The sequence below is a fragment of the Puntigrus tetrazona genome, chromosome 6 (genome assembly GCF_018831695.1).
Source record: "Puntigrus tetrazona isolate hp1 chromosome 6, ASM1883169v1, whole genome shotgun sequence".
Lineage (NCBI taxonomy): Eukaryota > Metazoa > Chordata > Actinopteri > Cypriniformes > Cyprinidae > Puntigrus > Puntigrus tetrazona.
The window spans coordinates 23,924,083-23,939,225 of record NC_056704.1 but is presented as its reverse complement, the minus strand read 5'-3'; the positions used below and the strand labels follow the sequence as shown (position 1 = coordinate 23,939,225).

The following is a 15,143-nucleotide window of genomic DNA, read 5'->3' as shown; positions in this document are numbered from 1 at the left end:
CAGGAAACACTAATTTTTGCCTGAAACGTAAGCTACTTGATTGGCTGCATGTTTAAATGCATACACGATATGCATACATATTAATCGCGGAGCATTCAAAGCTGAGGTGTAGTATCCCATTACAGTGATTTTTCCACAAGTAAGGGACTTTTTAAGCCAAATTAAATTTGGGTCAAAAAACACCGTTTTTTATAAAACTGATACAAAGGAAACAAGCCAATATAATTCAGTATATAGCTGCATTTATTTGCAGTAACAATAATTACATAGTCCATTAGACTAACTGTTGCTTAGGGCTGCCAAGCAGGGTGGAAACTCGACACATTAATATATAATATAGCGATTACAGGTGTGCTGTCACTGGTTTATCTTACAGCGAATTATAACGCCACTCATCCAATCAGAATTCAGAGTCAAATTCTGTCGGTTTTATAATTGGCTCATTTGTATCTTCATTTACTAAATCAGTTAAGCTCAGTTTATATAAACCCCCACCTGAGAGCCGTCCAGTCACAGGCCGCTGTTGGCTGCGAGCGCGCGCGCGTTACTCTCTCTCTCTCTCTCTCTCACACACACACACCATTTGACAAATACAAGCTGAGCGCAACAGTAGCCTCCCTCCGTGACTGGAGATCTGAGAGAGGAGCCGCCGCGTATGACAGCATCGCAGCGTCCATCCGAGGCGATACACACATGCTCGACCGGTTCGTTTCTCCGGTAGGCTATCTGTCAAAGGCTCGCAACGCGTGTAAAGCTTGCGGTTCAGCCACAAGCCAGGAATGAAGACGCGTCAGACGCATCCACTCACTGACTGAGCATCGCGTTTCGAAGACGAACCCGAGCTTCGGTCGTTTGTACAACCACCGAATATATCCGAGACCGCCGCTGCCGTGTCTATTTATACCTGTGGGACACTGCTTTGCTGCTAATTCCGTTTATAGGCACATTTTTGTTACGCTTTACTGACCGGCGCGTTTCTCAGCGCGTCAGTCTGGCGCGCTTGACGCTTTGCATGCAAACCCCGAGTGAACTTGCCAGGTAAACACAGTTCACCCCGTTCTTGTGTCGAACGTTGTTTACTTTTGCATTATGTAGCCCCTGGCGCGTCTGGAACGGGCTTTTTTTTATACGAACGACAACTAACGTAATCTAAACGTCGTTTTGAAGTGATAATGGTAGACGAGGCTCATGGAGATATCATCACGGACCGGATGGCGTTCCACACCCGCGCGCTGTCGTCCCCGAACCGGGTAAAGTAAACGGCGCGAAGGGAAGAAAGGCTTCAAGACCTGCTCACGTCAAAACTGCACTGAAACTTCAAGGCTTGAACCATGTCTAAGACGCTGAAGAGGAAGAAACACTGGTCCACTAAAGTGCAGGAGTGCGCCGTGTCGTGGGGAAGCGTCGGGGAGTTCGGTGATGTTGTGGAGATCCTCGGAGGCGCCGAGCACGGGGAGTTCCCGTTCCTCGGTCAGATGAACTTGGACGTGCTGGTGTGTCACGTCGGGAGACTACCGTACTACGGGGATGTGTTACTGGAAGTGAACGGGACACCTGTCAGCGGGCTGACGAACCGAGACACGCACGCGGTGATCCGGCACTTTCGGGAGCCGATTCGAATTAAGACCGTCAAACCAGGTAAACCGAGACAACTTTGTTTTTGTTGTCGCTCAAAGTGAGTGTTGCCAAACAGTACCGTTGCCAGGAGGGTTGTCCGGCTCACAGCGCACCTGTATCTTCGAGGCTTACATTTAAAGGGACAGCTCTCCCCGAAATTATGATCTTCGTATGGAGCTTAGACGCATCGTGGTTTTTAAGTTTATTACTTTTGGGTTGTTTATTGTTTTATTTAGGTTCGCGTTACTTATGTACGCTGACTTTGCTCCTTTCCATACAACGAAAGCGGATGGGGACTGGGTTTTGACACAGCCATGACGTCAAAACCCAGGAGACTAATTCGCCATGGGTTTCCTCGAGGTTTTCCTGTGGGTTTTTATAATGAGGTTTTATACTCAAAACTCTTTTCGGTATGTGTGTGCAATTTTCATTGTGGAGTAACCACGGACCTTGTTTTACTCATAAATTGGCAAAAACCCTTTATAAATGACTTAACAGGAAAATCCAGAAGGGAACCCGCGGCAAATTAGTCTTCTAATTACAATAAGGTTCCATTTGTTATTATAAAACTAACAATGGAAACATACTTCTGAAATAATTTATTGATCTTGATTGCATGATCTAAAACGAAAACGCGAAACAATAATTAAACAATCCAATTAACGAATAATAATTAAATGCATCACTCAGCTGGTTAACGTTGGTTAACACATTGACATTAGTCGGACCCTTTTGCATGTTCTTTTAAGATTTAGAAGTAAATAAAAAAATCCTATCTTCATTTGCTCATCCTTAACTCAAAGCTTCGACTTTTTTCTATTTTTCAAACTGAATGAAGACAATTGCCTGCATTATTTTTAAAGGGCTTCAGTATTGTTTCGATACAAGTGTTCTTTGAAATCTTTTTTTTTTATTCAGAAGACAGTAAGTCGTACAGGTTTGGAATGACTAATGATGAATTAACGATGATTAATTTTCTCTTTTGGGTGATCTAAAATAGAAAAAGCCCATGAATATTGAAGCTTTTTTGGAGTTTTTGGAGCTCGGCAGTCCCAGCATGAACATTCAGTGAAACGTCTATTTTTGAGCCGCACGGAAGAAAAAAAATACTCTCGGTTTCGCACCTGAAGGTTGAACTATCCCTTTAAGACTGGCTGTGTAATTTCTACTTCTTAGAACACTGAGAGCATGGACAAGTACTTTGCCGAACAGCATTCAGAAGATTCTTTGTTCTCTCCCTCATAGTGGTTTCACCACATGCCCTGACTCTGACTTGTGCTATGCTTAAAGTGCCTTTATGTCAGAGGCACAGCGTTTGCCTTAGGGTTGGTGGGCAGTAAACACTCCACACACATCTTATAAAAGCACGAGCGTCATTTCTAAGGACACTCGCTGTTGGAGTGTGTATTGATCATGGAGAGTGGATCACCTTTTACTTAGGACAGGCCTGTGTACCTTACTGGTGTATGAGGGCACGATGAAAATGGGGAGGAGGACGTTGTTACCATGGACACTGAATATCTTAGCATTATTGATGGGTCGGATGAGTGTATTCTTAGCAGAAGGAGGGGAAAGGCACAATATGTCAGAGTTGTTATGGAGATAGGAGGATGTTATTAGCATGTAGATGTGAGAGTTGTTGCCATGGAGAGAAGGAGAGGGTACAGAAGGATAACATTAACTGGATGGTTGTTTGTTGAATAAATGAGCAGTATCTAAGATTGTGTGAGCACGCAAATCAGCAGCAGCTGAGGCCCTGGCCTTTAGGACGTGTGATCTTACGTGGCTACGATGGCTGTATATAAGGGTTGAGAGAGAGCGAGACTAATTTGGAGATATTTCTGAGCAATTCATCAGCTTATAAGAATTATTAGACTGATTCAAACTGCTCAAAAATGATTTGTGAGTTTCGTAACGGATTCATGCGTTTCTTTTGTTCGTGAATCAGAGTTGTGTGGTTGATTCAGACTGATAACTAACCGTTTGAAACCGAATTGTGAGTATTTTGACTAATTTATTGAATTATTAGTGTAATTCTTGTGTTTATCAAACTATTTTGGATGTCAAGCGCATTGTTACTTTTGTGCATTGCAACTGATTCTCTCCATGCAGTAATACGTGAGTCTGAAAGTGATTTGTGAGTTTTGGAGCAATTCATTAGCTCGTAAGAGTTATTTGTTTTCATGTTATTTTAGTGAGTTCATAAGTGTTGGAAGGCAATAACTTATGCAGTAACTCACGTATTCATTAGCTCATTAGAGTTTGATTTAAACTGATAACTGAGTTCAAGAATCATTTGGGAGTTTTGGGACTGATTCTCTTTTTTTAACCAGTTCATTAAATCATTAGAATCATTTGTTCACTTGTGAATGTTTGACCAGTTCATTAGCTTGTAAGTTTTATTTGTTTTACATTGTTAAGATGAGTTTTTAAGAAAGAAACTCATGAGTTTTTTCTGAATACCATTATTTTAAAGAACGAGTGAACCGTTTAAGCGAGTATTTGTGAGTATTTTTCACCAGTTTATTAGTTATTTCTAAATGCAAACTATAAAACACACGTTTTCTTTATGTTGATTCAAACCAATTACAAAGTCTAATTTGTGTGTTTCATTTCGTTTTTAGGTCATAGAAGATAATATAATTGCTAAATAAGACTGTTGGTGAATAATTCACTATTAATATTTTTTTTTATATAAAAGTGTTTCTGTTCTTCCTACCCTCTGTAAATGGGTTTGTGTGCATCCAAATCTGCTTTTGGGATAAATGTTGGTGTTTAGTTTTGTCTACCTCTTTTTCCAGCTGTACAAAGGAAATCTGGTTTGAAACACTCATGGACTTTGCTTGCCTAAAAAAGTACAGTACTGTACTGTATGGGTTTTTTAGTGGTTTTTGAGCATACTAGTATGTAGGATGCCATGTATAGGTGTCTCCCATGTCCAGGCCTCATATGGAATTCAAAGTGTGTGAATAATAGATGAAGTGAGTGAAATGCCTATACACATCGAGGAACAGCTGATAACAGGAAATGATGCCGCAGTCCTTGCTACAGGCACAAACGCAGCAGAGCTTCGTCCACCAGCTGCTTCTTCTGTACCTCATGCACCTTTGCTTTCCTGTAGTCTAGTCATTGGAGAATTGCTGGTTATTTGTGGTCGTAGTGAGGTGTAGTATTTCTCAGTCCACATCTGCAGTCTTCTTGCAGCAGGTCAAGTAAATTAGTCGTGCGCGCGCAGCTACTTTAATCAAAAAGTGATGTTAAAACGCATCTACGACTTCATTCCTCAAGCTTTCCCTAATTGCTAAAGCAAGATAGGCTTCATTGACTGCGCACATTGATTACCGCAAACATTTTTTGAGAGAAAATTGGTTTTACAGTAAAGCGCTTAATGGAAGTCTAGACATTCTGGAAGGGGTTAAATGGCAATACTTATATTTATTTAGCAATTCCATTGTTATTTGTACTGCAAAGTTGTCAACAAAGTGATTTTTTTTAGCTCTAGATAAATTTTTCTGATACTGATATGAAATACCTCTGATTATAAGTTACTGAAACATTTCCTATGATTGTTTTTTCTTTATATAAACAGCCTATTTCTGGTGTTTCTGCGAGTATCATAAAGCTATTTTGGTTTACCAGCTTCACATATTTACAACAAACCGATACTCTCCGTAATATTTTATTACAATTAACATTAACTTTAGATGCATGATTAACCTTAGACTTGGTCTACTTTACATCACTTCAGATTTGCTTGAACAACTCAAAACGGTTGTTAATTTTACATCAAAACACAGCGTTTGAATCATGCTGTAATGATTGTATTAGGGAATAATTACACATGAATGGCACCATCAGTTTGCAATTGTCAGTGGGAAACTTGGCAGAAATAATTTAGTAATCATAAACCGTGATGCATTTTTGTATGTATTTTGTTTACTGTAAAATGCAATAAAGCTTGCCAGAAATGAACTTATTCAGCAGATTTATGAGAAGACAGATGCGTTCGACTAAAATACATTTCCAGTCATTCTTCGTGGCAGCATGAGGATGATAAATGCCCAGATAAAGCATCGATTGCAGATCTAATGAGCATCTTTTGCTCTTCATTATGTTGCATTAGCAATAAAATCCTTTTTGTCTTTGTCGGGAAATGAAAGAGAGAGAGAATGTGAAATTGTCCAGCGAGTCCATTTTATTGGGGCCGAAATCACTTAAATAAACACATCAAATCACGTTTTCCGAAACGGGAACTTCCCAGGAGGACCTGAACGCAGCGTGTCGTCGCCGGCACTCAAACCTCTCGCCTCTACTGTAGGTTTGCTGCAAGCCATTGTTGTTGTTTTTCAGGACCAGCGTCAGTGTGGGAATTCACAGCAATTCTGATACAGAGTGCTCCCGAATTGTGTTATAGTTTCATCTCTCTAGGAGTGAAGTATTGCAATTGCAGCAACAGTTTTAGCTCTTTGAAATGGAAATCAGCCAGAGGCTCCAATTCCACCGTTCATATAATGAGAAACTGCATTGCTTTGTCCAAACAGCGAACCTTTGATTAGAACATATGAAAGGTTAATTCAACCTTTCATCTGGGCCAAATTAAGTCATTCCTTGCATGGAATATCACCTCCTGAGGGCCTTAAAGGCATATAAAGACATGTTAAAATTACGGAGGCCTTGCAGCTCTGTGACTCAGAATTAGAGCAATAACAGTGCTTGACTGTTTTAAATGGATCGCACGCCAGGGCATAGTGTCATTTTGACTTTAATGAGCTTATTGAAGCTTTAGTTAAAGGTTTTATTAAATATTCCCTAGCATGCTAATTTATTTTGATAAACGATCCAGTTGGATATCAAAACACTGAATCGGCACTTACTTTAAAGGTGTTAACCATTGCACATCACATCGAGCCGTCTACAGCCCGCTATATTTCATGCTAATGAACAATGTATAGGCAGCATTCCAGCTTATTTACTTAATGAAGGACAAGCGTATGTTGCATTGGGGTATTGTGCCTATATAAACATCTCAGCATGGTGATAAACCGCTGTGGAATATAGAGAGAGAGAGAGAGAGAGAGAGAGAGAGATGCTGTTTGTCCCCCTTGTGCCGAATGTCTCTGCAACCTCTAATTATCATTGCAGCCTCAGTCAGTATGTGATGGAAGGGAAGGACCTTGTGGTATTGTATTCGGGCTATGGGAAAAAATCTGCACATGTCACGAATGCACTAATTAGCTTAATTTAACCACCGGCAGCCTACTGCAATCAACAGTATTGGTGTAACTAGGAGCATTGAGAGTTCGTCAACATGGAGTACGTGCGCCTGCGGCAAAGCAAAAACCTGACAATTAGGACTCCAGAATTCAGTGTCTGAAGCCCACATATCCACTCTTCTTTATTAGCACTCCTCTCTTGCTTTTCAACCGCTTCTCTTACTGTTCACCCTCTCCACTTGTAACTTCCTGTTTCTGTCCTTTGAAGATGCTAATCCCATCTCGCTGGCAGGTGCACGTCGACCAAATGAACTGTCAAGTACAGTAGCTTGTCAAAGGCCTGATTGAAAACCCAATGTATTCATCGCTGATGAAGTCGTCCTTGCACGGAAATTCGCCCGAGCTGCAGTTAGATACCAGAGCACTGTGGGAGTTGCTCGCCCGTCTGTGAAATATTCCTGATAATACAAGCGGAAAACGATTTTTACTTATCTGTAATGAAAGTTGGCAAAAGTTCATAGTTATTGGGGCCTGCTGATTGCTCACACTTAGTGAGCCGCCGCAGAAAACCAATAGTTAAGTTGGTAATTTACCTGGATGCTTGTTAGAAAGAAAAAAATAATACTATTAATAATAGATATGACTTGAACAAATTATATAATATTGATATGGCTAATATAAATGAAATAATAAAAATAAGCTATAGAAAAGTACAGTTGCAGCAGAGGAAAAGAGGACAAAATTAAGATGATATTTATTAACAATGATACCATTTTTAACAGTAATAATAATAATAATGAATAATCATAATGATTGCTATTATTTATCTTTTGCTCCGTTGCAGCCATTTTCGGTTATTTTTCTATAGGGTGGTTATTTTTTTTTTATTATTTATTTTTATTTTTTATCAATGCATATCATGTACGATGTCGTAGAAATTAATACTAAATATCCAAGTCCATCTCTGCTCTGTGCTGCAACCTTTTAGGGTATTAGACTCCAGTGCATGTGACCAGATCTGCATGACCGCATACTAAACTCTTGCTCATAAAACCGCATCACCAGCTGTGTTTATGGCGCAAAGGATTATACTGTATCACCTCCAAATGGCACATGTGGTGGCCTTTTGTCCTGTCGTTAATTACCAGCATTAGCATGGATAAATCTGATGGATTGCCCCCGTATACAGGAGATGAATCAGGAAAAATGTTGCATGCGTGTTCATCAGCTGCCATACGTGCTGTCGGCGTCACTGGATTTCATATTTGGCAATGTTAAGACGGCAGATTTGTGGGAGGGGCTTATGTTTAATGGAAAAGAGTGAATTATGGTGGGTGTGGTTTTAGATATGTGGATATTATTTATGGAGAGGTGTGTTATGGGGGTGTGGCCGTATAACACATGGCAGATATGCTGTAGAACGAGATCAATGAATGAGGGAGGAGACGTTGAGTGTATTAAGGATGTTTCCTATAAACCACTAGGCTGTTTTTCACTTTTCTCTGTTTGCAGCCTTGAAGTGAATAAAAACGGGGAGAAGCTGGTGTGTAGAGGTGTAATGAGAGACTTTGGCTAATGTTATTGTTTTCAAATATGATTTTCCAGAAGAGAGCAAATTAAGACAGAGGTAAATTACGGTAGTTGGAATGGTGTAAATTTCCAAATTTTCTGTCTTTTCAGAAGTATTTGTATGTTAATGTGGTGTAGGCTTCTTGTAATATCAAATAGTAATTAAAAATGGAGCATTAATTTACCTCCTTCATCTTCTTGTTGTTTTATATCTGTTGATTCAGTATCTTATTCTTTCTTCTTTGGAATACAATGAAAAAACATGAAGTGAATCATTGTGTCATTCAGCTAGTTTAGCAACTCAGCATCATTCAGCATCATTTTTGTGCTCCACAGTGATATTTTAATTTTATTAACTAAACTATGACTCATATTCTGAATTAGCATGTCTTTTTAGATTTTCTCATTTCATTATTTATTTAAACTTTTGTCATTTTGTGCTCTGGATTTTTTTATGGATATGGTTATTTTTATTAGATTTTTTTTCATTTATCATTAATTTGTTTTTATTTAAAACATTTTGTTTAGTACTTCAATTTAATTTCAAAGACAAGGCTTAAGCTAGTCCCAGGCTAAAATGCACGTTTTGATGATAATTCATATCTTGCTGTAATGATGATAATTAAAATCCTGCTCTGACATATATAAATATCTTAAAATATGCCAGTTTCATTGTTCTGTGTCATTGTTGCTTAAATATATTAACTTAACTAAGGCGTAGTTCTAGTTTAAGCTAAGCCCCGTATGCGAGACCAGACGTTTTTTAACATTTGAAATGTTCTTCTCATGTTTACATTTAGTTTTTTTTTTTGCTTCAAAATGTACACTTCTAGCATTCTCACTCTGCTCTCATCTGAAACAACCCACTTAATGATGAGAAAGGAAGTCTTGCAAAAATGTGTGTTTGGAAAATGCATCTAAGAAATGCGACACGCACCCTTGAGAAGGCAAATGGAGTGACTGAGAGGTAAAAGGAAGCACTAATGAGGGAAGTGAGGCATGATTGACTAATCGATAGGGGAAGAGTGGACTGTGTTTAGTTTATTTCTTTTGCTCTAATCCCTAAAGGAAAGGATAGACATGATATCTGAACTAGACACGCATTTCATATAGAAAACATTTAGATTTTATTTCTGTTGTTCAACCGTAAGAACGTTATGAACAAATTAGAGCTGCCTGTTAATCTTTTCATTTTAGAGAAATTATAATGCAATATATATATATATATATTTTTTAAAGAGGAACTTAAAGTACATTTTGAACCGGGAACGAAAATATACAGAGATATAAAATTGGAAATGATCACAGGCACAAAAATGATTTAATTCTTGTATCTATTGATAGCCCTTGGACAAATATAAAAGACAGAGAATCATCTCCAAAAATACCGGAATCCGATTAAGATCAAACCCTAGAATCAGAGGTTGCTTGTTGTGGTTAACACAGAAACAGGCACAATGCCAGGTCGGTCCCGCTGGCGTAACATTTCCTTCCCACAGAGCCCTGCTGCATGCACACTACAAGAGCTGAACAACAGTTGGCTGTCTGAACAGTTGGTCATGCTGGCAAGGGCAAGTCTGCGGTGACGTGTGCGTATGTAAATAATCATGACATAATGGAGATGAGGCTGATACAGTCTCAGAGTACTCGCAGTGTATTGTAGAACGCATGCATACATGCATACACAAATAGCATCGAGTCGGCGTCAAACAACACACGCTGAAACCACAGAGTACTTATGAGTGAGACTTGATGTTGAAGTGTGGCACTAACTGAATTGCAGAATTAATGATTTTTTCCTCTGTAACTTGCATCGGTGGTCTGTTTTGAAACTGGACAAACAAATTGAGCGCCACAGACACATTGCTGTTTGCTGTTGTTTGTGACGTTACCACCCTTCATCATATTGCGTTAGATGCTGAATGTTCTAACAAATAATATAAATATAACATATAATATATTGTGTAATGTTCTGGAAATCGTATGACGTTGCTATAAATGTATTTGCTGTTACGATGTAACTTTGAAGTTTGTTCACCTAAAAGTAATAGTTCACCTAAAACATATCTCATTTGTTTATTATTGCATCCCTTGCAGTTAATGGGTGCCGTCAGAATGAGAGTTCAAACAAAAACACCACAATATGTTATGTTTGACGACACCTATTCAGTGCTGAGGAGACATTGGTGAGCAAGTAATGCAATGTTACCAATTTCTACAATTCTGTTCTGTTCCGAAACTTATATAAATCTTCAGCGGCCCGAGGGTAAAGTAAATTTCCAGCAAATTTAAATTTGGTTTTTTTTTAATCAATAAGCAGTTCTTTAATCTTCATTTTGTTTTATCTTGAGTGTAGGTTTTCTAGGCCATTTATTAAAATGTTCTACTATGATGTAACCAAAATGCAATGTTAGGAATTTTTATTTTTTTTGCTTGTCGGGGATCGGCATCGTTTGTTTTCAGGGAAATCAACCTACAAATGGCTTAGCGCTCCGTGGTATCTCTGCACGCTACACAGGGATAAGAGAAAGTATTTAAATATAAAATCTATGCCAAGGGCCTCAAAGGCGTATCACTGTAGGACAATGAGACAAATTGTCAGGTGTGGGCAGATTCATGACCCTCGACATATGCTTTTTCATTGTCTCGCTGTCAAATACACTCTTTTTCTCTCCTTGTCTAGCACACACATACACGTACAGAGTATATGGGGATTACGGAGCATTACGTAACCCCCCCGTGCAGACGTCCTCACGGGGACATTGCTTTCTGCTTGCATGCAGTAATCCAGAACGGCTGTGTGTCTAAACATGACAGAGACTGATAACAGGGCTGACGTGGAAGGGCAACACAGGTCATAAATATTAAGAGCTGGACATACATGGGTCAAAAATGGCATGCCAGTGTAGGATTGATAGACTAAGTGATGGGATAAAAGCTACACGGACTGATAGGACCACCATGTTATGTCATTTTTTTATTTATCAAAGTAAAAAAAAAGTCTTTAAACAAAGTTAAAGAAGTAATTGTATTACAGAGACTTCTTAACATTTATGCTATGATATATCACTTATCTTTAATTGGCTTAATACCTTGGCATGTATTTATTTATTTACTAATGTCAACTTTTCATTTATTTCATTTACTATTTATTTAGTACAGTTTTTGTATTTCCCCCGAGATATTACATTTTAGCATGCAACTGGTCACTTTGTGCAGCAACGACTATTTGATGCTTCAAATCATGTTTGTTGAGGCTTTTAGTGTGCATTTAGTTTTGTAAGCAATTTGACATATGGTTTTTAGCAGGTGGGCGATAAAATGTGCAAAACGATCATACACTTATTAAAGTGTGCTTGAGGCATATTGACTAGGAAGTGGGCTTTATGCATTTTTATGTCTTAATTTTTGGATTGCTAAATGGGTATGTAATATATTCATTATTAGAAAGTTGGAAAAATACTGTACATTTTTAGTATGTGGCTTGGCCAGAAAGCTTTTTTTTTTCCCCTTTCCTCCTTAAAAAAAAAAAAAAACGCTGTTGTTGGATGTTGCATCATGTGCTGTCGAGTATCTGGACTTGTTCTTTGAGGCAAACAAGGTTTGTGTAGGAGTGTGTGTGTGTGTGTGTGTGTGTGTTTAGAGACCCTGTTTCCTCTTAGACATGGCTGACTGCAGCACAGGTCCACACCATCGGTGCACGTTCAATCAAACAGTCCTTAATGTCATCCCAAACAATTACAGAGCTCAGCAGAAATTACCCTTATGTTGTGATAAATGATGCATCACATTGTTGTTTTATATGGATCTTAATATTTAATTTAGTTTGTGGAAGACAGGGTTACTTCATCCATAAGCCATTAATGGATGTTCCTTAGATGCGCCAGCACTTTTTTGGCTACTAATGTTTTGTACCTGCTAATACTACGCAGCTTCCTGCACCAATATGTCTATTTGGTGATGCTAGTTGCATTGTGTATCAGGCTTTTTGAGCATCGACAACGATCAAAGACAATGCAGATCATAATATAGATCATGTATATTGTGTTTTGACCATTTTGAATCTGATTGGGAAAAAGTATGCTAGTCAGTGACGGAGATGGCTCAGAAATATCTCTAGTTACGTTGTGGATAGATCAATAACCCAGCAATATGAATATATATATATATATATATATATATATATATATATATATATATATATATATATATATATATATATGTGTGTGTGTGTGTGCACGTGCACTATCTATATATAAATAGAGTATGTATGTAGCCTAAATGTATGTGTATTTGTGTGCTTAAACGTGTGTGTTTGTTCTGTTAACTGAATGCAATTCAAATTATTCACATAATTATTTACAGGTGAAAGAATATGATATCTGAATGTATTTTTATTTTCAAAATGCAGTACTTAAAAATTCACTATGATACAAATGCTTTTTTTTTCTCAGTTCTTTGTCCAAAACATTGTATTTCCTATTGAAAGTTGCATTCAAATGATGATAAAACATGAACACATTCCAAATTTTTTTTTATTTGAAAGCAGAGGCCTTCTGAAGGCCTTCAAATTTAGGTCGAAAATGCTGATGGTGGCTGGTGACTTAAAAAAAAAAAAAAAAAAAAAAAAAAACTCTGGTGGAGAAAGTGTTAAGAAGGCGTGTCGAGTTAAAAATACTCCACATTTTTGTAATGTTTCTTTCCATTGTTTTGTTTTTAAATGCAAGAACACATCTCATGTAAACTTCCTCAAAGTAATGCACTAGATTGCAGTTAGACGAACACAAAGTCAGTCTAATTATACAGGTTTTCCAAGCGTAATTTGTCGTTAGGGCAACCCAACAAAGAGTTGAGTTTTGGAAATCAGACAAGGCTTGGATTGCGGAAAGTTTCACACTCTGTTACCAAACAGTTTCTGTTTGTTTCAAACAGTCCTCAAGAATGTCTGCAGCCCATCATTCACATAAAACCAGTCTGACCTGAATGAGGCATGAGCAATGACACAAGTATTTGTCGCTAGATTACAAACTACATCGTATTAATAATCTTTTCCACAGTCACCTGACAGGCAGTCCGGATAAACCTACACCTCCCTCTGGTGGAAGTGCATTCAAGATATTCACCAAAGTTGCCTTCTATAAAAGTAGTTCGCACAAATATCGAAAATTATTTATCCTTTACTCACCCTCATGTCGTTCCAAACCCAATTAGTTTTCTTCTATAGGACTCTTAAGTGTTGTTTTGAAGAACCTCTTGATCTTTTGTGTATAGTGAAAATATTTTCCAACCAGTGAATGTCAGGCTAGTAGTCCAAATGACTCAATATTTCAAATCTTGTGATGCTGTTTGATAACAGATCAAGACGTCCAAGTCATACAGATTTGGAACAACATGATGGGCAGTAAATGAAGAGAATTTTCATTACGGGTGAATTATCTCTTTAATCATCCCATCTGCTATTACGGTGATGATGCAGACAGCCTTTAACAAGATCTCGACCCTAAATGTTGCCCATCACCATTGGCAAATTTTATTGAGTATTAGGCAATTAACACTTGTTAATGATGGTTTAAGATCTCCATAAAAGGAATTGCGCCATTAAACATAACCTTTAAATAAAAACACAAGCATGACGAAGCATGAAAGGTTAATCTGTTTTCGTCAGCACCTTTTAAAGATGGACAGCACATTGACTTTATTTTCTGAGCATGTAAATAATATCTTTTAGCAGCATGTTTATACACACACATCGACCTTGGAAAAGCACTTGGACACCTATGCCACACTTTGAAAATTTACAGATGTCACCACATTAGATAAAGTATTAAACCCATTTATTTAAAAATGCACAAGCCTAAAATGATAGAAAATAGATATACAGATATAAAATATAAACAGAAGCTACCTGGTTTGATATTTTGTCTCTATGCTGTGACATTTGAAAAATGGCTTCCAAAAGCTATTTGGACTCACTGTATCATATAACCACATAGTCCTCCTGCTCTTAAACCGGTTGTTTAAACGACGGAGCTCTATACCAACGTAATGTACACCAAACCTAGACAAACTGCTTCGGTGTCTCTTAAAATGTTGTGGTGGCAATCCAAATGATGAAAAAGATGGAGTTTCTCTTGGTGGCTCGATCTAATTAGATTAGGCCAGAGCACCAGGTGATGTGAGACTAGTGTCCCGATGTTCAGATCTCATTGAGATCGATTCACGTATCTGATGGTTGTATCAAGTTTCATAGAGTCATTAGAGCCAACCTCTTTTACTTCTATTGACTCTCCGGAGTCTGCAACAAATTTAAGACTCAAAGCAGCTTTTAGAGATCACATTTGGAGATCTTCACAGGCCCCTGGCAGCGACTTCATTCTTGGGGTGAGAGAATATAGCATTTTCCTGCACCTTTCAACTCTCTAAACCAGAAAGAGAGCAGAAGAGAAAATGATAGACCCTGAGGCCAGTGGCTTTCAGACGGAGGTCTGCCTTGCCCTTGTTATTCCCTCGTTTCTCCCCTCTATCTCTCCTTTGCCCTCTTTCCTCTGTATTTCTCGCCAAACTGTTTCTATTATTGGGCAGCACTCGCATTGAGCCATCAGACGCTGCCATCTGATTTAAAGTGGCAGACCACAGAGGCAGCCGAGCTTTCTGCTTCAGGAACTCTCTCTCTGTCTGTCTATCTCTGTGTTTCTCTCAAACGTGAATTTAAACGCCACTGCTTTTATTTAAGACATGCGGGAC

The 15,143-nt window shown here is 38.3% G+C and overlaps 1 protein-coding gene across 1 annotated transcript in view; it reads left to right on the top strand.

Moving 5' to 3' along the window:
* The first annotated feature begins 578 nt into the window (after positions 1–578).
* The window catches only part of LOC122347530 (membrane-associated guanylate kinase, WW and PDZ domain-containing protein 3), a 98,417-nt gene continuing 83,852 nt past the window's right edge, over positions 579–15,143 (top strand). Inside the window, 1 exon segment of the mRNA XM_043242892.1 lies at positions 579–1,638. Coding sequence (XP_043098827.1) covers positions 1,332–1,638 — 307 coding nt within the window. The 5' untranslated portion in view covers positions 579–1,331.